This window comes from Myxocyprinus asiaticus, chromosome 46 (genome assembly GCF_019703515.2).
Source record: "Myxocyprinus asiaticus isolate MX2 ecotype Aquarium Trade chromosome 46, UBuf_Myxa_2, whole genome shotgun sequence".
Classification (NCBI taxonomy): Eukaryota; Metazoa; Chordata; class Actinopteri; order Cypriniformes; family Catostomidae; genus Myxocyprinus; species Myxocyprinus asiaticus.
In genome coordinates, this window is record NC_059389.1 from 20757550 (window position 1) to 20784429 (window position 26880).

At 38.8% G+C, this 26880-nt stretch overlaps 1 protein-coding gene across 1 annotated transcript in view; it reads left to right on the forward strand.

Moving 5' to 3' along the window:
- LOC127436150 (talin-2) overlaps nt 1-26880 on the forward strand; it is a 224534-nt gene that overhangs the window by 76538 nt on the left and 121116 nt on the right. The window contains exons 2-6 of the mRNA XM_051690104.1: nt 19709-19876; nt 20572-20669; nt 20832-20961; nt 21877-22029; nt 23290-23432. Of these exons, the coding sequence (XP_051546064.1) occupies nt 19741-19876; nt 20572-20669; nt 20832-20961; nt 21877-22029; nt 23290-23432 (660 nt within the window). The 5' untranslated portion in view covers nt 19709-19740. The remainder of the gene's footprint in view (nt 1-19708; nt 19877-20571; nt 20670-20831; nt 20962-21876; nt 22030-23289; nt 23433-26880) is intronic.

Here is a 26880-nt window from a genome sequence, read left to right on the forward strand (position 1 = left end):
GACTTGTTTCCAACTATCCGTGCTATCCGCAGTTTTCTTGGCTACAACTTCCACAGTTGTAAAGAAAAAGTCTGTTACAGTTAACTGGGATAAATGTTAGTAAGGGTGTTGACGTGTAGATGTGTAAAGCCTTATAACTAATGCTGGTGCTGAGCAGGTGTTTCTCTTTCCCTCGTTAGTGCTGTTCAGAATGTCGGCATTGTCAAGATGTTTCACATGGTTGAACTTCTCCATTGTACTTTAGCAAATTCTCATAAAATGGGTCGCACGCGCAACAATATCGATGGAAACCCAAATTAATTGCGCATGTGAGCCGTGAGTTTGTCACGAGAGCTCACATTTTAAGGAGCGCCCGGTTGATGCGCTTGCACAGATCCTGTCAATGGAGCTCGCATCGATGGATCGTTCCACCCCTATCAAAAACGTCTCTCTAGCACGTTTACATACAAACACAATTGGAAAACAGCATAGATGGACGTAAAAATGTGTGAAAGACCCCTAACAATAATAGATATTTTGTTAGATGTTTGTTCACAAATATGAACTAAAATAGAACACAGTGCTATCTAGAAGATGCACTCTTTCACAGACGTCTCTGAAACTTAAGGTTACTTACTGGGTTGCATTTTCTACCACTAAGCGCTAGGGTTGCTCTGATACCAAAATTTTGGCTTTGGTACGATACCAGCCCTGGTACCTCGATATCGATACTAACTCGATACTTAGGCAACAAATAAAAAAACTCACATTTTTTATGAAATTACACAGAAAATTACATGTCTAAAATAACTGCATAAAGTCTTATAGATACAAATTATGCCTTTTCCATGTTAAATGTTTTGATTAAATGTTATGGTTAAATTGTATTTAATCAAATACATACTGTACAGCTTTAATCAAATGAAAATATAATACTTTTCAACTAATATATATATTCTTTTTGGTAAAAAAAAAACACATTTGTATTTTTATATCATTTGTTCATTTCATATTCAATTAGGAATTCAAAATCGGAAAAACAAAAAATGACATTTCTTTATTCATTTACAAAACCAATAATTGTTTTTCGTAATTTCGATTTAATGCTCAGGTTAAAAATAGGAAATTGGAAAAATAGCCACGGGACACTGTGCGTTTTGATTATTTGATTCCACTAATATATGTCTTGAATATTTGATTCACACATATGGATGGACCTGAAACGCCCCTTTCTTCTGATCGGTCAACCTGCACTGTTGTCTTCCTCAATGCTGTGAGACAGAATAAAAGTTCTCTGCTGTTTAATTGTTCAGATAAATTAGTCTCAGTTAATATTAAATTCTTTACCATTTATTCTCCAAAACTTGCAACTTTTATTGCAGCTGAGCTATCTCTCTCTTCAAATAATCCGATTTATCAGACAGCCCTACACATAAACCTGCTGTCTTTGACGTTGTATGGTTTAAATGAGATGACGAAAATCATACATTCACAAGACTATTGAAGCATATGCCTACATTGAAAAGACGTAGGCTTATGTATAACTGCAGGGTAAAGTTAATTTTAGGTTCGATATTCGTTGGATATTCGCCTATGGTGCGTAAAGGGACCGTCTGAAAACTCTACCCACAACTAAAACGCCACTGGCGTCAGAGCAGTCATTTATTTGACCATTGACTTGCGTGTTCTATCTTAAAAAAAAAAAAAAATAAAGAAAACCATTGTTATTTAAAAAAACAAAACAAACAAACCAAAAAAAAAAAAAAAAAAAATCACAGGTTGTTGTAGATCGCCAGAGAGATGGCCGTGCATATGAATGTACAGTATTCACTTATATTATGAAACATTTTTACAGTACGTCCAATAATATGAGTAGTATTAGATTTTAAAAATGAATTAACTAAAATTCACCAAAATTTTATTTTCACATTCTAAAGGTTGTAGTAAGTTCTCAGTAGATAGACTGACTTACTACAGGTGAGATTTTTACAGTTAGTCAGTCTATCTACTGGGCAGTTACTATAACCTTTGGAAGGTGAAATAAAATTTTGACATTATTATTTATTTATTTTAAATAGTCTAATACTGTATACATATTATTGGACTTACTGTAAAATTCTCACTTGTAGTAGCACAGTCTATTAACTGGAAACCTACTACATCATTTGGAATGTAAAAGTGTACTTTTAATGTTTTAACTTGCATGTCAGCTGAATGAGTGATTGGACACCACAGTGTTTTATGTCTGTATATTATAGTTATATACCATAACATCAAGCCAGTTGTGCGAAATCTTTGCAAACTTGCCGCCAGCAGAGAGTGCGGGTACGAGAAACTGAATATCCAAAAAATAGTGAACCTAAAACTAACTTTACTCTAGGAGCTTAGGTGTGAGGGACTTGCTCATCATGGAAATTATGCTAAAGGAAGTTCATGAATGCTCGTCTCTCAAAAGCTCGATCAGTGAATTTAAAATCAACATTTATGCATAGCCTTCTCATTTGTCCGATAATAAATGGCACACAAGGCTGCCGCGTACACGACCTTGTAGGTAAAGGCCACCCATATTCCCATTCAAAAACATGGATGTGGGAATGATCTGAGTTTGAAATTAGTGCTCTTTGCTGCCATGTAAATACTTATTGTCTTATATTAAATATTAAATGCAATAATATCTTCCAATTTATGTGTTGTTGTTGTTATTATTATTATTATTTATCATTTGTTATTTACTGTTGTAGCTGTTATAATTCACTGGCATGAATGCTCATCTGTTTTGGATGCAAAAAGTCTGTATATTCCCTGAACTGTGTCTTGCTTTGCTCATTGCACTGCAATATGTAAAAATTAAAATAAACCTATTCTTTCAATACTCTTTCTCATTTCAAAAATGCACGAAACACTGATGTCAATTTAAAACGCTTATTTAAAGCAATCAAACTATAGCTGCCTTAGACTAATTATTAGGACAAAAGGTGTCCCGAGTGTAAATCCACCGTGACGCGATACATGACTTGTAAAATCATTGAAGTTCTTCCTGTTTGTGAAAGGTTCGTTATATAAAGCTTCCCACAACTCGCGAGCTGAAATCTCCAAGCTGCAATGGAGAAAGAGGTCATTTGAGAGTTTACAGCCGTTTATACACTCAGCACACTGATTTGTGGCTCTGCAGATAGATACTATTGGACACACTGCATGAAAATCAAGCATTAGTAGTGTGTTGCGTTTGTGTGTGTGCGTGCGTGCCTGTGTGTGTGTGTGTGTGTGAAGATGACAGGGCGGAGAGGCGCCTCTTATTCATACTGTGGCGTGCAGCGCGTTTGACTATATTATTTCATTAAATGATGTCCTTCTGCTGTGTAATGATCAAACATTATTATTTTTAAATGGCCTTTAAATTCATTTCAAAACTCTCACATTACATTACATTTTGCTAATGGCAGCATACTTTAATATGGTACCGAAATTAACCATATTATATAGTACCATTTAACATTTTTTGGTATCGCGTTATTTCATTGGTATCAGTATACCACGCAACCCTACTAAGCACTTGTCTAGATTCTAGAATAAGTGGTAACAGCCACTTTAGTACGTTCTTACCAGTTTAGTTAATATAAAGGGATGGAAGTTTTTTTTTTCTTTTTACTTGATACTGAAAAATAAACAACGAGATGCAGCACAATGGCCAAAAACATCCGTCTAGTTCATGTTTACATAGAAAAACAATTGGAAAAACACCACAGACTCGCAAGACTCTTGCTTCAGGGTGAATGTTTCCTTATGTTTATCAGATGTTTGTTCACAAATATGAACTGAAAAAGAGTGCAATGCTATCATGATGCACTCTTTCACATACATCTTGACAATTTACGTGTACTCACTGGGTTATATTTTCAACCCCTTAGTATACACTACTTGCTTAAGGATAGGAAGGTCAAAGTCATTGAGTGGTCAAGTCAGAGCCCTGGCCAAAATCCAATAAAAAAACAACTGGATGGAGCAGTCCATCCCCACTCACCCTGCAATTTTACTGAATTCGAACAATTATGCAAGGAAGAATGGGCAAATATTCCCCAATCTAGGTGCAGGATCTGGAATCGTAATGGTCGGACTAGTAACCTTTTGGAGGTGGGGGAATCCTACCCTTTGAGGCTTGGTTAAGTACTACACACACACTGTAGCCATGACAACCCAAGCGGGTGGGTGTATGACTGAGTATATGCAGCTGTTAGGGTGGAGTTGAGATGTTCCCTTTCTCTTTCAAACTCTTTCTCACTGGCTTCTTTTCTGTCATGTAATAAGATAAGGAGGGATTGCGAATGAATTATGTATTCTTAGTCTTAATGAATCCCTTCATGGGCTTGCTCGCTCTTCGTTTTCTCCCACAGTTTGTCTTGGGATATCAACCTAACACTAAGTAAATGGGAAGTTTTATTTTGAAGGGCAAGAGGCTGGTTTTGGATATAAGAATATGTTTATGTGTTCTATTACTTTGTGTCTGTATATCCGAGTCTTTAGGGGTGGTGTAGCCTAATAGTTGAAGATCTGGGCTGGTAATGGAAAAGGTTGTAGGTTCAAATCCCACGTGAAGCAATTCACCATTGCCTTTGAGAAAGGTATTTAAAGGGATAGTTCTGTCTGTAATTTCTGTTCTTGGGCATGTAGTTTTCCTGGCCCAGCTCAACAATTTGCTACTCATCTCTGCCCCCATGCTTGTTAGTAAAACCACATCTCCAAAGACTTTTAATGTGATCACAAGAAATAAACCTAAATCAGACAAAATCTCTCAGGAACCTCTGAGGGCAGAACAGGCCCGAAAAGTCTTTGAGTTTATATCAGCACTACTGTGTGTTTTGGAAGTGCTTGAGGCCATGCTGAACATGGTAGACATTGAAAACGCATGATACTGTTCACACATTGATTAGTTTAAGTGATCCAATGAGCTTCGAAGGTGCCAAATTGTCATATGGTTGAGGGTGAATTTCGATTGGAAAATGAGAGAGAGAGAATGTTCTACATTGTGGGGTATTTTTAGCATCTGAAGAGCATCTTTTTCACTTTCCCAGAGACAAGGATTAATCATTTCTGTCAGCTAGTATACAGTTAATGTAGCGCAGTACAAACCCGAAACCATAAATTCAGAGGTTAAAATAGGTTCTTTCTAAAAGCAATGCTATTAACACTCTCTAATCACCCGACACTCTCTCTTTCTTTTCTGTCGCTCTCTTTTTCCTTCTTATTTAGCTCTAGCGAAGCACTTTTAGTAATGCCACTGTAAATTGATTGAAAACAGTTTGTGGTAATATCCCTAACAATATAGAACAAAACGCCAAAGCTATTTCAGATACTACGATAACTCTGTATTAGCCACTACTGTCTTACAAAAAAAATACTGTGGCATTCCATGTTACAGTGATGGTAATAACAGAAGCTAATCTGATTCTGAAGCTAATAATACTATGGCACTTTATACCATGGTACTAAATAATTATCATAAATGTGGGATCTACATGGTACTCATAGGTACTTCTAATAAAACTATGGTACTACCACGATTTGGAATATTTAACCATGGTAGCACCATGGTACTTTTTAGTACCTTTTTGTTAGTGCTATCATCAATAAACAAATATAAACCCAACTGAAGCCACAGGTAGGGATGGGTATCGTTAAGAGGGTGAGGGATGAGGTGTCCTGTTGGATCGTCAACCTCAACTCGCTGTCCTTCTCTGAGAACAGCTCCTCCAAGGCACTCCTTGTTTTGTACAATGGAGGGACTGTCTCCACCATTTCCTCTCCTCCTCCTTCAGACTCCTCCTCCTGTTGCTGGTGCTCTGTGTCTGTCTGCTCCGGCTCCTCTGACAGCCCTGGTGTTGCTCCTGTCACATTGGCCTCAACAGTTGCCTTCCTCAGCCTGTCCCAGGTGGCATCACTCACCGACCTCCCTTTAAATCTGGGGTCCATTGCTGTGGTCTCATGCAGGAAGGCTTGAATGTCCTCATCATGATAGTATTCGGAGAGGTTCTCCCACACCTTCTCTTTGATGGTTGCCACAAATGTTGTGTCTTCATGCTTCACAGTGAAGTGCTCTTCCAGTTTTTGGAGGATGGGTAATATCTGTCCACAGGTGGCATTCTTTTCACATGACACACACAGTGTGGATATATAGAGGATTCTCATGAGCTGGACAAACTCCTCAGCCTTATGGAAGTCCTCATCCTTCAGACGGTCCAGGTTGTCCTTGGTCATTGCTTTTTGCAGTCGTGGGTCCAAGGCTGCTGCTTGGATCGCTGGTTTACTGCTCCATGAATCTCTCTATCATTAGATAAGGCAAGTTCCATCTGGTCTTGACATTAAGGATGAGTAAGTGTTGAGGAAGGCCTGAAAAAACAACAAACAACAACATACATGTAATTACCGCACACTTGAATATTGAATTAAATTATTAAATGTGGGAATTTCAAAATAATACTTTAATAGATTGAACTGGCTTCTTACAAAGGAGCTGCTGCTTTCCCTTAAACTGTTTTGTACATCGATGATCTCTTGAACCACACAACCACTGCTCTGATTCGGGCTGCCCAGTTATCAATGGAAATAAAATGGAGATTTTTTTGCACTGCCAGATTCAATGTGTGCGCAAAGCATCCTAATTTTAGGATGTGTAGGCTCTTGATGGCAACATCCATATTGCCAGCATTATCAATAGTCACAGCTACAGTCTTGCTCAGCTCTATCTCAGACTCTTCCAGAATGTCTGAGATCTCCTCTGCCACTACTTCACCATTTTGCGATTTGTACACTGCCTTGGTGTGGAGGACCTTCTGTTTTACATTGCCCTGGCTTGTGTACTGCACTGTAACAGTGATTCTGACAGAGGCTGGTCCACCCGTCTGATGTGATGGCCAGCTTTGGCACATCCTTCAGCTCAGTGATCACACTGGCCTTTTCTACACCATACCAGGTAGGAATTAATGTGTCACCTGAAGTAACTCCTGGAGAGAGGGGTATATTTGGGTTTGAGTGCCTTGCTCAAAAAGATAATTCAACACATGAAAACTATCATTATTTAATTATTGTGTTGTTGTGTATTGTATTGTGGAGTGATGGGACTAACATGCAACCCTTTTATACTACTATATCCTAAAAATTAATACAACTCAGAAAATACTGACAGACTGTTACCTAAAGCCCTTGGACTCCACTGTTGCAAAGGGGTGTAGGCCTGTCACTATGAACTTGGTCATGGCTAAGTGGCACTCATTCACCCTCTCCTCAGTCATCCTCCCACTAGCTGCCAGCGTGAAGGGGCTTTGGGCTTGTCTTTGGCTTGGACCAGTGGTATTACAGGGAGGAGTGGGTTGGTTCATTGTAGCTGCAACTTTAACAAAAAAAAGTTGCAAAATCTTTAAATGGGTGATTGAATTTATGAACGCACCCATAGCTAATCAATCAGCTGGCTGTTGGTTACTTTTCATCGTGGACCCATGTTCGCATAATTTAGTTAAATCCGTGTGTGGGCTCTAGGCTGCTAGCATACATGGCTAACATAGATCGGGCAATGAGATGAACTACGAGCTAGGCAGTCGAAAACTGTGTATTTCTCTGTCTGTACATGATGCACTTTCGATAGATGTTTTGATAATTGCTCGTGATTCCGCCCTTACAAGCAAATGTCTTGTTGCATTTGTGGCAACGAGCATTGTCACCATCGACTCTGGTGAAGTGTAACCACACTATAGTTCCTTGGAACTGTTTAAGGGGTATTTTTAGCTCCTACTCTGGAGTAGGTACTTTAGGGGCGTATAGGGACTGTGGGAGACTGTGGAAGGTGCTGCAGCCTATGATTGGTCAAAAACCTATGGCACACATAGCATTGAGAAAGAAAAAGAGTCCACAGCCTCCATTAGTAAACAACTAGCTGCTAGCCTTCTACTCAGAGGATTTATCAATTCTCTTAACAGAAATAAAATAAAACCAACAAAGTATACAAAGAGGATCACCCGTTTCACGTGTGTGTGTGTGTGTGTGTGTGTGTAACTTCATCGGGAGACACGCTTTGAGTTTCATCGCATCTTTACTGATTGTATTGTGTGACTATACAGAAAATAAAGTGATTTCTGGATTACTACATCAAATTTTTCCTGGGATGACGAATATAAATAAACAGATGTTTATCGAGAGTGGATAATTGAACTCTATTATACACTAAACCGTAATGAAATCTAGTTTACATGAGGAAAGTATTGCGTGCCTGTTACTGTATGATAAAATGCATCAAGACGTATTTTTTAAATCAGTATTTCAGTAAATTTATTTATGTTGAGTCATAAGCCTTTATTGTAAGAGAGCGTGTTGATAAATAGGTTTATAGTGCTTTTAACATGTTGTCCACTAAATTCAGCGCATGCTGCGTGGTAGTCTGACTACTCGTCTCATCTCTCAATCTGTCTGCAGCATGCACAGCTCTCGCACCCAGTTTAAACTGTAACCTGAAGACGGACTGTGTCCGAAAACGGGAAAATGCTGCCTTCAGGGGGCTGTATAAGGAGGTAGGATGAAATGAGGTGCTTGGTTTTAAACTGCTCAGAGATCAGTTTCCTTTAGAGTTCCATTCATCCCAAAACGCTGTCATTTAAACCATTAACTGATTAGGCAGCGACCTACGTTTTCAGATGCAGCCAAAGCTAGTGTAAAACAGCCCTAACAAAAGTGTAACTCTGATCCCGGCGTCCTCCGTCTGTGTTGTTGATTTCAACATCAGAAGAAAAACGGTCAACACTAGTCATCACAGAGGTTTTCTGTAGGTGAAAATGAAAGAAGGAAAAGTCTTTTCCAGAATGTAGTTCCTGTATAAGTTGTAATTTCAGAAAGTCCCTTTTGGGGAGGACCAGAACTTTTGTGGAAAAGGGGCTATATTTATCGAATTACATTGAAATATTTGGTGGTTTAATACTCACACTGGGTAATGTAGCGGCCTGCTTTTTCGAAGGCGAGAAACTACCATCAAAAACACACAATAGAAGTTTTCCACCAAAATAAAAATCCCATTTAAATGGGGGAAAAAATATGACAACTTCATATATCACTACTTGATAGTTATGCAATATTCACTGTAATAATACTAATAATAAATCATATTTATTATTAAACTGTATATTTAAGCAATATCTCACATCTGTGATGCTCTGTTGTGCAGCACTTTATTTGACAAAAATAACTCGTTGAATTTTGGATTGTGCTGTGAGGATCTGTTTAAAAGTACATATATAAGTACATATGATTAAAAGTTATGAATGTTTATTAATTCATTTATTTGGACACCTTTTTGATGATACATTTGAATGAAACTGTTGAATGTGGAATTCAGAAAAAATAAAACAGAAAATAATAAAGAATTTGGAAAAACAGAAAACCTGATTTTTAATAATTTTGTGAAAGCTAAAAATTACTTTATTGAATATGTCTTAAGTAGCAGTTGCTGAAACGTAATAAACACGCTGTCCTCAAATCATCAGTCTCGCATTATTGTATTTTAAAACTGTCAAATACTGAAAATAAAGTATCAGTACTCATACTCTGTCTCCACTCAAAATTATTTAATGAGCTAGATATTGCTCTTGAGGAGAGCAAATCGGTCTGAATTAAGATTGTTTTTAGAACTGTGTATCCATTTATCACAAACACCTTTAAGTTAATGAAAAAATTCATGGAAATTCATTGGTCTAAAAAGACGAGAACCATGAAGCTAGCTTCTGATGGTAGCTGCTTTTACATGGTTTCTAGCTGGTCAGCGTTGGTCATTTATGGTCATTAGTTGGAAAGAGTTGGTCCAAACTGGTTTAAAAAGGCTAATCAATTGAACTGCCAGCTGTTGGGGTAAAGGTCAATCCGGTAGAACATCTTCCCTCCTAAAAAGATCAATTTAGACTTGATTTTCTATGCTATGGGAGACTATCGTGGCCATAGTTGACCAACATGTTTTTTTGTTTTTGTTTTTTTTCTGGTGAGACTGGTTGCCCAAGGAAACCTTGCTGATTAAGCTAGTTAAAAAGCTTGTTGGGGACACCAGCACACCGGCATCTGATGCTAGGGACAATCATCCAAAACAACATATGTTGGTGACCAGCTTTGCTTTTCAGCAAGTTTGGTCAACTTGTTTAGGGCTGGTAGACCACCTTGGCTAAGTTGCTGGGAACCCAATGATGTACCCTGACCCTGGGAACCCATGGATGAACCCTAGCCCTAATCCTAACCTTAACAACAACAAACCAGCTGCCATGTTCCAAAAAACAGCTTAACCACCTTAGACTAGTATGAATTAGCTTTTCCAGCATGGTTGTGAATAGATCTGGAGCAGGTATCTGTATATTAAGCACAAAACAGCAGAGAGGTGATTTAATAAGGATCCCATATTGTGTCCACTTTGTTGTATCTACAAAATTCTTTTAACTTCCTCCGACCTCTCCTGAAATACGATTGACCCAATTACCATGTAATTGTGTCAACCTTTTTATCAGAAGACCGAAATGGTCCCAGCGCACTCTTATGTAACTAACAAAGCCAATGTCTCGAGCAGATTTTACTAATATCTTTGTCTCCAGGTCGATATGATTTGCATTCCAATTAGAGCAGGGATTTTCCACACTTCCTACCCTGGTAATGGACACTGCTGTTTGTCCTTTTCACACAAAGTCCAAACTTAAAGACCCCATGAAATCCCTTGAGATGGAGACAGGTGTCTCTGGATCACTGTTTCAGTGATATGTGTCTAGTAGTAGGGACATTTTATGCATGGCATTCCAAAAAAAAAAATGCTTGCAGCACCTTTAACGCTAGATTTTGGCATGTTGAAATAACATTTTCCACTTTATAGTGTCTGCATAGTGAATCACAAAAAGGAAAGTTTATACAGGCGGATACATGGGATGACTCTTTCATATTGATTCATAATTAAGTCTTTGTTTGCCAGTGACTGTAAGGCAGAGAATTCTATGCATATGTTACATCACGTTTCAAATTTCTGCACTAATTGTGTGTACTTAAATTTCAAGATGTGCACCCTAAAGAAAGATGATACCATTGTGATGCCTTTCTTTTCCTGTACCCACCCACAACATAGGAATTGTAATGAAGCAATTGCAATTAATCTGGGTTACAGGATAAATCACAGATAGATCTTTACGGCTCTTGTATTTATGAAGGCTGATTTAATATGCACATGGAGGAGCAAGCTGTTTTTAAAGCCGCCTTATTTACGTCTTCTCAATTACTCTCAGTTTGATGAGTCTGAGATCATTAATGTGGAGTACATCGTTTGGGGTTATTGGGGGGAATGGAAACATTTCTGAAGAAAATGAGAGTGGTGCTTGCCTATGCAAAAGTCACAATGCCAGGGAGTTTGGGTTGTTGTCGGGGCATAGCTATGTGGTAGCAAGTGTGTTTTGGGGGGTTGTTAGTAGGGCTGGGTATCACCAACAACGTCATGATAATCAAAATAAAACATTTTAAAGCGTGCAATGGGTAAGGCAAAGCCTCAAGTCTTAACACAAGTCAAACACAACTCACTTCTACACACTGTTCTTGTATTCAAATGAGAAGTTGTATATTAACAAACATAACATGAAACTGTAATTTGAATATTTAATAGAACTCATATACCCCATATTTAAGGTAGCGGTAGCAAGAGTCTCTCATCCAATTTAAAGATGATCTTCTACTACTGCTCAAGTGATTGGAACAGCCAACTTACGTCATGTGATAGACGTGAGAGGCTACCCTCAAACTTTCAAAGTGCTGCATAATATTGATTGGCAAGGAGGATATGGCAATGTATCATTGTATTGATATTTTGAACACAGCCCTAGATGCTAGGTGGTTGCATATTGGCCAAATGAGCTTACCCCAAGTCTCCATGATATTACTGTCTCTAGACATGGCTTGGGGATAATAAAAGTATACAAGTTTTTTTTATTCACCCATTTTATCATCCGCCAGGTGAAAATCATGTCCAATCAATTAGAAATTTAGCACTGCTCTTTTCAACAAGTCGCATTTTTGAGTGCATGTCCGTAGCACAAACAATATGGGACAAGTTACATATTTTTGTTACTTAAAATATATATATATATATGTGTGTGTGTGTGTGTGTGTGTGTGTGTGTGTGTGTGTGTGTGTGTGTGTGTGTGTGTGTGTGTGTGTGTATAATTTTTTTTTTATATATTATAAAAATATAGGCTAGTATGAGCAATAGTCTATGAACCCAGAATGAGCCTAAAGCAACTGTGTTCAGACTGTGAATAGAAATGTATATGTTTTATGTAAATGTATTTTTAAGTACTATATATTTTTAAATGTTTAATAAAAAACATACCTAAGCTTTGTCAGAGCCATTGGAGCCTTGATTTTCCATGAATCATGAAACAAATTACAAAACAAATATGGCCTGAAATTGATTGATGGGAAAAAAGAACATGTGCATGCGAGTCGACAGGAAAATCTGATGAAGCTTTTACTGAAGAAAAGATAGAAAGCAGGAAATTACAGGGATGAGTCCAATAACGAGCCACTTTGATTCAGCTTCTGCTGATGGTCACGGCGATCTGAATGTTATTGTTTTTAATGTCATAAACTGAAATGAAAGCTGACTGAGGTTTGTGGAGATTCAGATTCAGGTTTCAATCTTTTCATTTAATATTGAAGGTTGGCAGCTCAGACATACCTGTATTTTCAATTTTTAGAACCCAATAGAAACTTCCAGTTGAACATTTTCCTTTAATCTGTGGAAAGTAATTGGTTAAAAAGCAATAGAATTGCTGCATACCAGAGCAGCTAGGTAAAACATGATCGTTGTGATACAGGGTTTTTGTGTTTGTGTGTGTTTGAGTCGGGAACGCACTGTAGATCGCCTTCGTGTCTTTCCATATCATAATCTCCCTCAAAATATCCTGTTTGTCTTCCCAGGCTAACATTCAGTCAGACCCACCCTAAATGGAAGTAGTGCTTTCATATGACAAAAATTTATAAAGAAAAATATAACCCAAGGTCTTCCCTCTATCATTTATTCAACCTTCATCAACAAAGAACAATGTTACCTTTGAAATCGCCCTTCCTTTGTTGCGGTGCCAATGTTTATAATAAAAGTAGGTCTCACAAAGATAGGCCTTGTTTAACACAAGCGTCTCCGGTCTGTCTCTCATTGCAAGCAGCTGGACAAAAATGTTTACAAATCACAGCTGGAGGTTCTTAGGCCCATCTTCCAAAGCGATTTGGAATTTTTGCTCTGGTTCCGAGCGCAAACGCTTCCAGATTGTTGCTCTACGGGGCCTGACTCCCATACCAACCAGGGCATGAGAAAACGTTTTGAGAGAGCACACAGATACATTTGCACACAGTGTGGTTATTAGCTTCAGAGAATACAGAAGTTTGTGACTCACTATGTTTAGATGTTTTGACAGGGAGGGTTATTTGAACATCTGGTAGTACTGCCATTAAACGCCTTCAGGAAGGCAACATGGTGAATTCGTATGATTTAAAAAGCCTTCAAATCTGTAGCAATAACTCTCAGTCTTGAACGTAAATATGAAGCTCATAGCAAACCCCTTTTGATTGGTGAAGGCTTAGGAGTTTACCCCATGTGACTCTGCCCTCCCTAACAACTGGGCCGATTTGGTTGCTTAGGAGACCTGGCTGAAGTCACTCAGCACGCCCTGGGATTCGAACTAGCGAGCTAGTGAACTCCAGGGGTGATAGCCAGCGTATTTTACCACTGAGCTACCCAGGACCCACAATGAGTTCTTCTGGGGAAAATTAGTTGCTGAATGTGCCAAAGTTTGCAGGGTTCATGGCATTGAATCTTAGAAAGGTATTCCAAGTTCTGTTTGCAACACTTCGTAGTTCATAGTATGTAGTTGGGATATCATTGAGCACACCTGTATATTTTCTGAGGTAAGTGAGGAGCAAAAGTTCACGATAGGAAGTAGTAGGAGGTGTATTGGGTAATGTGGCAAATGTAACAGTGAAAACTGGCATCTCTCCTCCTGTGTCGTTACCTAGGTATGGTCCTGTACAGTTGGATCCAGTATCTGAAGCGTAGCTACCCATTTATGTGGGTGTATGTAAAAGCATTTTTGATGCCCCCTTAATGTTTCGCCATAGTACTCACGTTGACGACACAATCGTACTGCTGTTTGAACCCTAAAGTACAATGTGAAAGAGATCAGTAAGGAGAGTGAGGTGAATTCAAACTCTGGTTTGGACCAAGCAATCAAATCAAGGGTGAAAACACCCTAAAAGTCTGGGAGACTAGGTGAACCCACAGTCTGTGTCTTGCAGTTTGTTTTCCTACTGCAAAGGCACCATCACATTTACCTTTGCACTGTGAAATACAGCTGGTGGATAGAGTCATCTAATTGGAAATCTGCACGATCAGTAATTTTGCCTGATGGACTTCCAGTGGCAAAGAATTTCCCTATGCAAATTTTGGTTCAAGTTTGGTAAATTCATGCATGAATTCAGAGTGTGGACCAATAAGAAGTTGCTTGGTTTAAAAGTGACCTCTGTGTGGGCAGTGCTTTGTACATAACTACACTCAATATTCACAATGAATGAGGAAATTATTTTAGTGGTGAGTTTCTTTATAACTTCACTCTCCCAGAGAATAAAGTATGAAGAGCATAAAAAGAGGCTGCTTAACAAGTAGTTTTTGCAGGTTTCACACTCCCTTAATATCTGTCCATGCCTCCATCATCTCCAGAATCTTTTTTTAAGCACTGTTGAATGTGTCCAGCATTAATACCTGTTCAGATAGGAATCAGGAAAATTTGTTCACTCTCCTTCTGATCACTGGCACACACTTGATAATGAATTCAGACTTGGTGGCCTCTGGGGCTCTGCTCTTTGCTATTACTGCAAATCACGGCACTGCAATCCCTTCCAGATGGCCCTATCTTTTCCCTTGGCCCAGTTGAATGGCCTGTTTTTATTACTGCCTCCCAAAGCAAGTTTACATGCATCTTTTTGTCCCCTTCTTGCTGTTTTTTTCAGTACGATATGTCAGTATAACTTAATACGACTGCTGTTGTAGAGAGGCTTTGGCTTGGTTTAGAGTATGCCCTCGAGAGGCACTTTAAAGTCCAACATTAAAAGCAGAGATGTTCTTAGAGCATCATGTTAGATTTCCGAGTCTGTTGCTGAGGCAGGACTGGCAATTAGTTGATCTGTGTGAACTGAGTGTTGAACTGTCTGCTGGGGTCACGGAGAGAAGATAATTTGTTCTCCAAATGAAGAAGTCAAGACTACAGTAAAATGTTCCAAATGCAAGATTTGGAAGGAACTAACATTTAAAGTTATATAAACGGCTGCTTACCTCACCACTTTGACAATTCTTCTGGCATCGCTTCACATCCCAACTCCACCTTTAATCTCTATAATTAAATCAGCCATAGGGGGTGGTGGTTAAAGAAACTTTGAGCTCTGGTCTCATGTACGCCTTCAATGTGGACTGCAAGCCAAGACTGTTTACCGTTTATCACTCTCAAAGGTTCCATGGAAATTTGAACTTGTAAACAATAACATCACAATTAAGTGCATGCATTTTTTTTTTTTGGCACAGCTGTGACCCACCCACAGAATTCAGCAGAAAGGTCTGCAGATTTCTGCAGAATCTGAACACCCATCACTCACAAAGTTCTACACATCCACCAACCATCCACCAATTTGTTTCTAATTATTGGTGCTTGCTAAGACATTTTTTAAATCCTCTAACCCTTACACCATGTCTATACCGGACGCGACCGATGTTGTTGCAACGCAATGGCTTGAGGTTGTCTACACTGGGTGCATAGAAGAGAATGTTCTAAGAAGACGATATGCATGGACAATCAGCTGTGAGCTGTTGTGCCTAGAGAATGCAGCACCATTCCATACCAATTTTGGCTCCTTGGCACAGTTTAATGTTTTTTTTTTTTTTTTTTTTTTTTTTCATTTTTTTTGTTTCATTATGGTGCTGCAAAATCAGGATAAGATTAGTCTGACTGGGCAAGTGACCAATTGTGAGTCGTCATGTCACTAAAGCTGTTCCAATAGAAAGGTTATCTGTCCTGAGTACGGTAAGCTAACCATGCTGAGAAATCAAGGCCAGGAATCATTTATAATCGCACTGTATCGAACTGTGCTTTAGTGGAAACCCTACTGGAACCATTATTCATCATGCTCAGAACCATTCGGACCGATGTTGGAAAATCACTTATTGATTACATTGTGAGTGATGTAGAGTAAAACTGGCAAAAAATCCCATATGATTATATTTAAAGAGGGACAGATCATTTTAGCAATCACATAGCAACACCCTGTCAACCAACCGCAACATCCTAGCATTGTGGCAGTGAGTTTTTAGCACTGGAAAGCACCACTCAGATTTGAAGAGGTGTTTTTAAAATTTGCCGTTCTTTTTTTACCTGACAATGTGAGTCGCTGAAAAAAATAAATAAAATGCTGGATGTGACTCAATGGTCAAAGATGTCCATCTAGCGCATGTTTACATAGAAGAACAATGACACAGATGGATACTGTTGTCTGTTTATTTAATATTTATATTTAAATCCATTCTACAGGATTGCACAGATTTTCCATCACAGTCAACGCAGAACATATGATAAATGTTTGCACATTCCATGTGGGCCTAGGTCAGTCCTTATATTACATGGTAATTCCCAGTGTCTTCCAGGCTTGACACGATTATTAGTGCATGTAGAGAGTCACATGCTCTTTCGGGGTTGAGCAGTGTGAGAGGTGGAATGCTTTGAGCCTGGTTGGAGGTTCGGTAAGAAATGAGAGGTATTTTGCAGTGTCTGTCACGTAGGGCCTGAGCATGGGCATAGGGGAAAGAGTGCAGGGCTTCTGGCAGGTTATATGAGGGAGATTAAGGGGCCAGAGTTGTAGCTCTCTGTGCCTTTTCTCAATCATTCTCTGTCTTTCCATCTCTCAGTCTCTCTTCAGATGGCCTTTGGGTCCTCAGTAGCCGCATTTCCACTATCTGGCCAAATGAATGCATGCTAGTGCGTGCCAGGACCAGTTGCATATTCCCACTGTCACTTCTGGGACTTCATCCTGCTTTGTTGGGGCTTCCTTGGGGCCAACGGCCAAGCTACTTTGGCTGCCGATTACCATTTGGCCAAAGAAGGCCAACTGGGGATTGAGGCTGGGTCAATGTCAAAGGCGGGGTTTTGCATAGTCAGGTCCGAGGGTCAGCACTAGGGCTGCAACTAACGATTATTTTGATAATCGACTAATCTAACGATTATTAGAATGATTATTCGACTATTCGGGCGATTATTGTAACGATTAATCTTTAGCTCTTGACCGACTATTCAGCTTGTACCTTGACTTAAAAGGTTGTAATAAATGTGCTTACTAAAAATAAAGAGGACAAAATCATCTTTTAAAAATAACTCTAAATGACATTCATTGAATTAAAGGAAAAAAAAATACTTTTAAGTTTAATTCAGTAAAAAAAAAAAAAAAAAATCACTGCAAAAAATCATATTGTAATCAAGTGTTTTGTCTCGTTTTCCATTTAAAAAAATCTAAAAATCCTTAAAACAAGACATATTTACCTGACATTTAATATAATAAAATTTAGACTTGCTTTCAGAGAATGTATCTTGAAAATAAGTGAATTTTGTATATATTATTTTTTCACTTGTTTATTCATCTGCCAGTGCAGTAAAGTCAAAATATACTTATATTCAAGATCTATTCTCTGAAAGCAAGTCTAAATTTTATTATATTAAATGTCAGGTAAATGTGTCTTGTTTTAAGGATTTTTAGATATTTTAAATATTTAATATTATATTCAGCATTCTCAGACAACAAATTTGTCTTCTGCAGTATAGCTCCTTAAGTAAATGTACTTTATTTTAAAGGTGTTTTAGATATTTATATTGGAAAACAAGCCAAAACTACAAATCAAAAAAAGTATTTAGTTGCAGTGTAGATAATGGGCAAAGACCACCCTCTCGCCTTTTTGTTCACATCGATCCATCTTTAACTCTCTCTTTAGTTTTCTTCATGACAACATACACAACGCAACACACATGTATTATGATTCACTTCATGACAAGCCATCACATTATAATCTAACTGGAGCAAGCATGTGCGAGGGACGAGCGTGCCTGCACCAGAATGTACATAAGCCGGATGCAGTTTCAATCTCTCACACTTAGTTTGGGTCACTTCACGTGACTCATAGAAGCGGCGCTGACCGCACAGAGATATGCCAGTTTCAGAGTTCTTAACATGACCCTGCTTCCTTATTATTTGAACTTTAATAAAGGATGCATTAAAGATATAATGGTGAGGGGTTTCCTTTAAGGATGCTCTGACATGCAAGTTTTGCTTCAGTGGAACGGCAGCTCCGGTTCCACTGTATTTCACAACGAGAGTGCTTCTGTATTTAGTTATTTTGTATTTTAGTATAATTTCCTCATACTTTGCGATCTACATCACCTGAAGCTGTGAGCTGTTTTTTTCTTTCTCTTCTCAGTCAGGTGCGAACTGCAGTGCTGCTCTCGTGCAACATCATTAGTTTCATATCTGATCTCATGTTACGTTAAATGAGATAAAAACAGACTTATTTTTTTTTATTGGCGACGTTGTCGATAATGTCGTCTAATCGTTTCAGCCCTAGTCAGCACATAGATACTAATTTCCAAATTTACCAGCTTACCTCAACAGAGAATAGAGAATTGTCAGAAGACGAAATCAGGGCTCTTGTGAATATTGGGGCTGATGAAAATGTGCAACGTCAGATCGACGGCATCGGCTGAAACGAAGACGTGATTAAGTATATTGTCACTGAACTTGTCAAGTTGTGTATCCAGTGTACAACGATACAGGTTTGGAAAAAATAAAAATGGGGACACAATACAAACTAAGGTCGTATTAAGTGTGGGTTTTGGGGCAACACTATGGGGCTACTGGCCCGATGGTGGAAATGCAATGATCGATTTTGGTCTGAGGCTATTGGCCCCGGCTGATTTTTGTACCATGTGGGTTCTGTCCTACTGCTTATCTCAAGCACTGTCCAAAATTAACTACACCCAGATGACATTATAGTTCCTGATAAAGTTACCATCTACTGGCAAGTACCTGTTTTATTTGCTTCCCAAAGCTGGTTTTTACTCTCATCTGGTGCTTGGTGAGTCATAACTTTTGGGCCCTTGCCTCAAGTGTGTGTGTTGTCTCAGTGGGACCATCTCATCTGGTCCACAATACCTCTCCATGTCCCCTACAAAGAATGAAAGTTCTGTGTGTATGTGTGTGCGTGTGCGTGCGTGCGTGCGCTTGCTGACTGAGTGAACAGACAATGTGGAGACTCGTTCACAAATCCATTATGAGGAAAGATTAGTTCCCTGAATCTTCTGTTAAATTACTCCTTGCCTTGTGAGATACAGTCAGACAGACTCACATCATTCTATGCTCTGAACCACTTCAACTCGACTGCCTGAGATTCTGGACTCTTCAGACAATCTGATCTCTAGTCTGAATCTGGTCGCTGATCTGAATCTGATCTCTGTTCTGAGTCTAATCCATTACAAGTGATCTCTTCTGAGTTTGATCTCTGCTTTGAGTCGAATCTCTTATTTGATTTTAATCTCTGTTCTGAGTCTAATTTCCATTACTCTCCACAGAGTGATCTGACATAGGATTTGTTTCATCTTTACAGGTGTGCTAGAGTGCGCTCCTATTTAAGCAGCAATGGTGGCCCTGTCGCTAAAGATCTGTGTGCGGCAGTGCAATGTGGTAAAGACAATGCAGTTTGAGCCCTCCACTCCAGTTTATGACGCATGCCGGATAATCAGAGAGAGGGTTCCAGAGGCCCAGTCTGGACAAGGTAAGTGTTCCAAAACCAGGTTCCACCAGGATTCCTGCCTATTTTCAAGTTTCTCATAATTTTTGTACTCTTTTATGAAAAGTATAAACCCTCCTGAAGTCAACCTGAAACAAGTTATGTATTACTTTTTTTTCCACACTTTTTCACACTATTGTGAATGTGGCCTTAATGTTTATACCAGCTGCTTCACATCAGCATCATAGATGCATCTTTATCCGAAATGTTGAAACTTGGACGGTAAAGAGTTATTCTACTCTCGAGTGTGTTTGATGGATCAGAGCACACTCTCTCTCTGTCTCCACTCAAGTCATAAAACATTAGATGCTCTCTGCTCACTAACTCTTTCAAAATGGGCTTGTGTGCGATATCAGTTCAACAGGAGTCATCGCTTGGGGATGAATCTGTGTACGTTCATTATACACCCAACTACATTTATATGAGTCTCGTCCCATGCAGTGGACATGATTGTTACCCTTGATGGCCAAATAAATTGTATTTATCTTATAAATGTCAATTGTTTCCAAAAATGAGTGTCTTCGGTATCAAAGACAAATTGCTTTGTGGTTTAATGAAGAGTTTGATATTTATTACGTTCATATTTGTCAGTGGAATTAATTTGTAACCAGAGCTCTTTGATTGTGTATCTACTTCCATGGCGAGTTGTTTTCTTAATGATGTCAAATGAAATATTGCAGCATCAGATTACGGGCTGTTCCTGTCTGACGATGACCCCAGGAAAGGGATCTGGTTGGAATCAGGACGCACCCTTGATTACTACATGCTACGGAATGGGGTGAATCACATTATTAAAACATTTGCATTTTCTTTAGACTTTTGGCAGAGGTATTTTGAGATATAAATGGGATGTATGTTTATATATTTCACATGTTTGAGTTCCCATTATCATTCTGAGCTTCATTTTAGTGCTTATTCGCTTGACATTTCACTTGTACAGGACATCCTGGAGTACAAGAAAAAACAAAGACCTCAGAAGATCAAAATGCTGGATGGGACCATCAAAACCATCATGGTGGATGACTCCAAAACTGTAGGGGAGCTGTTGGTCACCATCTGCAGTAGAATAGGTGAGTCCTCTCTTTATCTTTCCTTGATCAAGCATTTTTTTGTATGCCCACGAACCATCTGATCCATATACGTGAAAATGGCAAGGGCAGGCTGAAATTGGCAGTTCCAATTTGATTGCCTTCTACACAGTTTCCTGGAGTCAAGGCAAACACATTTTCAGCACAAAGTGCACTATGTAACAGGCTCCAACAGTGAGCACTAGATTTAAGAGTTGATAGAGTTAATAGATGAATTTGTCAGTGCTTAGTTCATGGCATTGAATCTTATAAAAGATATTCTAGAATTTTGATTTTAGAGATGTAGTAGCAAGTAAGCAGGGCATTTTCTTCTGACCTTTTTAAATGTTCACTTGTGAAATATATGTATTGTTATATTTTAGTTCTACTATTCTATATCTACATTTTGCATATATAATATGCAAATATAATATCATTCAGTATTGGCATTTCTACAACAGTTTCATGAACCCCCACTTCGAAAGTCCAGTACTATGTATCGTACTTTGTTTGCTGAGTTATGTCCAATTTCAGATTTACCTGCCTCTAATTGTCATATGAACAAGCAAACTGTTTATATGTTGGTAAGATGACCACTTCCAGTTTAAGTGGGTGGCTCTTAGCCAGAATAGGCTGTAATGTGAACCAGACATTATGCTAATAATCGCATGCCTTTGTTTGTAAAACTGCTGTAGGAATCCTTATTCTCTTTATGTTCTTAAATTATTCATTTCTTCTGAGTTTTCTTAATTATTTACCATCTGTGGTTAAACCTGTAGGCACAAAGAGTGATTATGTTTTCAGAGTTTTCTGAAGGGGTAAATGATAAATGAAGCTTTGTCCAAATCCCGCAAAACTTGAGTAAACGAGAAAGAACGATTGACAGATGGAGAGTGCTGATTATCTTCTACTCCCCAGGAATCACCAACTATGAGGAATACTCGCTGATCCAAGAACAGGTGGAGGAGAAGAGAGAGGACGGGATGGGAACTCTGAAGAAAGACAGAACCCTTCTGAGAGACGAGAGGAAGATGGAGAAACTGAAAGCAAAACTTCACACAGATGATGATTGTGAGGCTCTTCATCAAACAGCACTGAGAACTGAGAAGAAAAAAACAATGCATTAGCAAACAGAGACAAACCGTCCCACTAGATTTACACACTGACTTCTGAGAGATTCTTGCAAAAAATAAAAAGAATGTTTGTTGTTTGAGTGTACAAGCTTACAGAGGCTTACAAAATCATTTTAAAGTCCAAATCTCTTTATTTGATCTCTTTATTATTTATTCATTTCTGAATCTGTGAAAGATTATGAAAGAGACATGAACGTCTCTAAGGATACATTACGGAAGCACAAATATTTAATTAGTTCTGACAATATTACATGCTGTAAAGCACCATCTTTTTTGTGGCTCTGTAATAACCATATTTGTATATTGTGGTATTTATATTTGACTCAAAGTTACGTTAAAGAATACCATGGGATTACATTTCCACTTATGTTATACACACAGCAACTTAGGCTCCAAAATCGTTGTGTTGCTGTCTACTGCCTACATCGGCAGCTGCCTTCTAAGGCAGCATCCTAACTGAAATGGGACCTCATTTAAAACTCTCATTTGAATTGGACCAATTTAAAACACACTTCATAGATACCAGCTCCACACGCCACACAAATAGCACTTCTCATGTGAAGCCAATGTCTTTTAAGCAAGTCAGTCCACTCAGCATCCATCTTAGGAATGCTCCCGGGCAACTATTTTTTCTATGTAAACAAGTGGCATACAAGTGCAGCTCCTATCTACTAGAATGGGTAAAGACAGAAATCTCCAATATGGTCAAGATTACGATCAGAGAACATATTTCAAATCAGCAGTAAAATCTGACAACACTGGCATTATAAATTGTGCTTCTTTACCTCAGATTTTCCCAGCTTGTATAGCTAATGTGCATGTGCGTTCTCAAGTTGATTGACAGGCGATATCTTTATCTAAAAGGTAATTGGCTCTTTTACGTATAAGGTGGGACTTCCTTTCTACATCCATTGACCGTTTGACGTTCCAATTTCTCATTCACTTTAATAGAAGTGGCCCATCTCTGATAAATATTGGTGTTAGCTAATGTTGCTAAGCTAACGATGTGATACTCCAATATACATAAAAATACATTGTACAAACATATATTGGGTGAAATGATAAATTTTTAATGCTGTATATTTATAGTTAACATTTCTCTAAATTTTTCGAAAAGTGAATTAATTGACCATTGTGCTATTTTAAGAAAATGTAATTCAGTTGCTAACACTATTCTCACTGAATGTTTTTCTCCTAGTGAACTGGCTGGACCACAGTCGGACATTTCGGGAGCAGGGTGTAGAGGAGAGCGAGATACTACTATTACGGAGGAAATTCTTTTATTCCGACCAGAACGTGGACTCACGCGACCCTGTCCAGCTTAATCTCCTTTATGTACAGGTAAGAGATGATAGTGCTTCTGTCCTCACTACAAACAAATACATTACAGACAATCAGAGCATATTTGATATTTAATATACAACTGTGTGGAGCAGAATTTTGGACCAATGATATTTCACTGTGGGTGGGGAGACCCAGCAATACACAGTGGAAATGGAAACCAAGTGACCATCAAAATGTTTTGTCATGCGAAACTGTTGATGGTCACGGTTGGTTAGGACAAGAACTTTGGTTAATAAAGGGATGTGATTTATCGCTTGATATTTTATCATGTCATGCCAAGTTAGGATATGGTGGTGTTACTTTTCTCTTTCACTAACTTTCTGTCTGTCCTCTGTCTGTCTTTTTGGCTGGATTGACTTATTGTACCAGTTTGCCAAAGCTACTCTGCCGCCACCTGCTCTAACAATTAATTAGGTTTTCAGAGCCACTATTCCACAGACATTTAAACGTTTGGCTTTCATCATTATAGTTTTATGAAAGCAGTGAAATATTTCTCTACACTTAATCCGGATGTCTTCAGAGATGCTGATTTGTTGATTTTTGTTTTCCTCCTCCATAGGCTGTAAGATTTTATAGTAGCTGGACATAGATTGGAAAAATTGTCTTTTTTCTTTATCTTAACGAGGCACAGCGTGAGACATTTTGAGCATTGCATCCCTGATAGCACACGTACATCACCCAGACATCTATTTGATGTGTGTGTTTACATCTGGAAGACTTATTCTTTTAGGTTGCTTGCTTATCTGCAATACGTCTATAAGACATTTCCTCTCGGATGTCAATAAGACATTCATCAGATGTCTCTGAGATGTTTATGATTTAAAATACTTGTAAATCTGATCTGTTTAAGATGCTTAGCAGATGTTAATTAGAATGTGATGCTTTCCAGATAAAAAAATCTAAAACAGACATCTTGGAGATGTACGTGTGCTATCTGGGATAGTTTTTCAGGTGTTATTGATAGTGAAATACCTAAATCAAAGCAAATTAGAACATATTTGATGTTTTTTATGTAAATATGTGGAGCGAGAATTTGGACTAATACGATTTTACTGTGGGCGTGGCTACTGGCACAGTGCAATGAAAATATAAACCAAGCATTGTATTTCAGACCTCATTAAAAGTGAAATGCTAAAATTACAGCCAATCAGAACATATTACTTTGTTTATTATGTAGCTATGTGGAGTCAGAATTTAGAACCAGCACAGTACCTGTGTTTTCACTATCAGGCCGAATGAGGGTGTTCTAGTGCATACCAGGACCAGTTGCGTTCCCACTGTCACTTCCGGGGCTTCATCCTGCCTCTTTGGGCTTCCTCTGGGCCAATGGCCTTTGGCCAGCCGATTACCCTTGGGCCAATGAAGGCCAACAGGGGATTGAGGTGGGATCGATGTCAAAGGCGGAGTTTCGCTGAGTCAGGTAATAGGTTTCAGAACCAAGATATTCATTCCCCAGTTTTTACCTCAACAGATCAACGGAGGATGGAGAATCATCTGTACTGGTCAGTTGATGAAATCAGGGCTCTTCTGAATATTTGCACTGATGAAAATGTGCACCATCAGATTGACAGCGTCTGCTGAATGAAGACGTGATTAAGTATATTGTCGCCGAACTTTCCAAGTTGTGTATCCAGCACACAAGGGTACAGGTTTGGGAAAAATGAAAAAGAAATTGCGGGCACAGTACAAATACGTGTTAATTTTGAGGGCTTGCTAGTCTCCAGAGTCTGATACCTCAGCTTGAGTTTCCCTCTTGCTTGTCAGTTGGACGGGGTGTGTGACGCTGGCACCAGGGCAGCGTATTAAGAGCAGGTTTTAGGGCAATGCTGTTGGCCCGATGGTGGGAATGCAGATCGATTTTGGTCTCACAGCATGAAGTCCAAGGCCCTGGCTTGACAGTTGACAGCCCTGGCCCTATGGTGGAAAAGCTGCTAATGTATACAACCAATGCTTACATCCAACAAAACATTACACTGTACCAGGATTTCCGTTAGCCAGTAATTACTGTTTTTTGACCACTAAAACGTCCCAATGTCCGACTAATTGAAAACGTTTCACACGCAATGTCTGGTGAAGTTATGAACAAGAAGCATCAGCAACTCTTTTAGTTGATGCCACATGTCCCAATGTTGACAGCGCTTCACTGCCACAAGGTTTACATTTTCCAGACAGTTTGCAAAATCCTAATCTGCGACTACAGCGGGTTGTTTCCTGCAGACTGGCAAATCAGCCTGCAATATTCCTGTCTTGCATACCCGCAGTGAGAAGCTTCTCACTTCAGAATTGCATTCAAACCATAATGAACAAACGTTTATTGTTCATTTGACTTGATTGTGTCACTTTTATATTGCATATTATGCATAGTCCATCACGTTACAGCACAAAATAAACATCAAAGTTAGATGGCCGGATTTTTTCCAATTTGTCCGGTAAACTTTATAATTCCTGGACACGTTGGCTGGCACCAAAATGTTTTTAGTGGAAACTCTGCACCGTACGTAGTACAGTTTCACAGTAGCTGGCTATGGATTGGAAAAATTGGCTTCTTTGTTCCTTATATGTTACTATGCATGGCGGGGCAAGTTTCGAGCACTACGTACTATTTCAGACTTAATTAAATGCGAAATGCCACCATCACAGCCAATCAGAACATGCTTAATGTTTATTATGTACTATCTAAGTAGAGCAGGAATTTGGATCAATAAGATTTTACTTTGGGTTGGCTACACAGTACTATGCGATGAAAATATAAACCAAGTGACCAACAAAACATTACACTTTACACAATACGATTTTACAGTAGCTTGCTATGGATTGAAAAATTGCCATTTGTCCTTACACCTCATCCTAACTATGTGCAACGCGACAAGTTTCGAGCTTTGCATAGTTTTTCAGAGCTCAATAAAAACAAAATGGCAAAATCACAGCCAATCAGAGCTTTGTGGAGAGGGAATTTGGACCAATCAAATTGCATTATAGGCAGGGCTAAAAAGCACAATGCAACAAAAATACAAATACATTTTCTGCCTGTCAGTGATTGTGCGTGGGAACAGGGTAGCCCATATCTAATCTCGTCGGTACGGTGTCCTGCTCCCGTGAAACGCTCGGGGTCAGGCGCTGAAACGTTTATCTGCTCCAACACAACGGTCTCAAGAGTGTCTGTGTGTGCACGTCAACGATACAACGGCTTAGTCTTTTGGAAGTTCCAGAATGGCTAAAATCGCTAACAGCACCTTTAACTACTAGTTTGTGGCAAATAAACTGCTTTGCAAGGTTAACAACAGTCGTGGCTGGTTAGGATGAAAATTCAGATTAACAATATATTGATGTGATTTATTGCGTTAATTAACACTTTAGTTAAGACACTGTTTTTCATGTGATATTGTCACACATTCGTGCAAACGCATTGCATTCTTTCTCTCAGATTTGAGTCATAATGACTAGT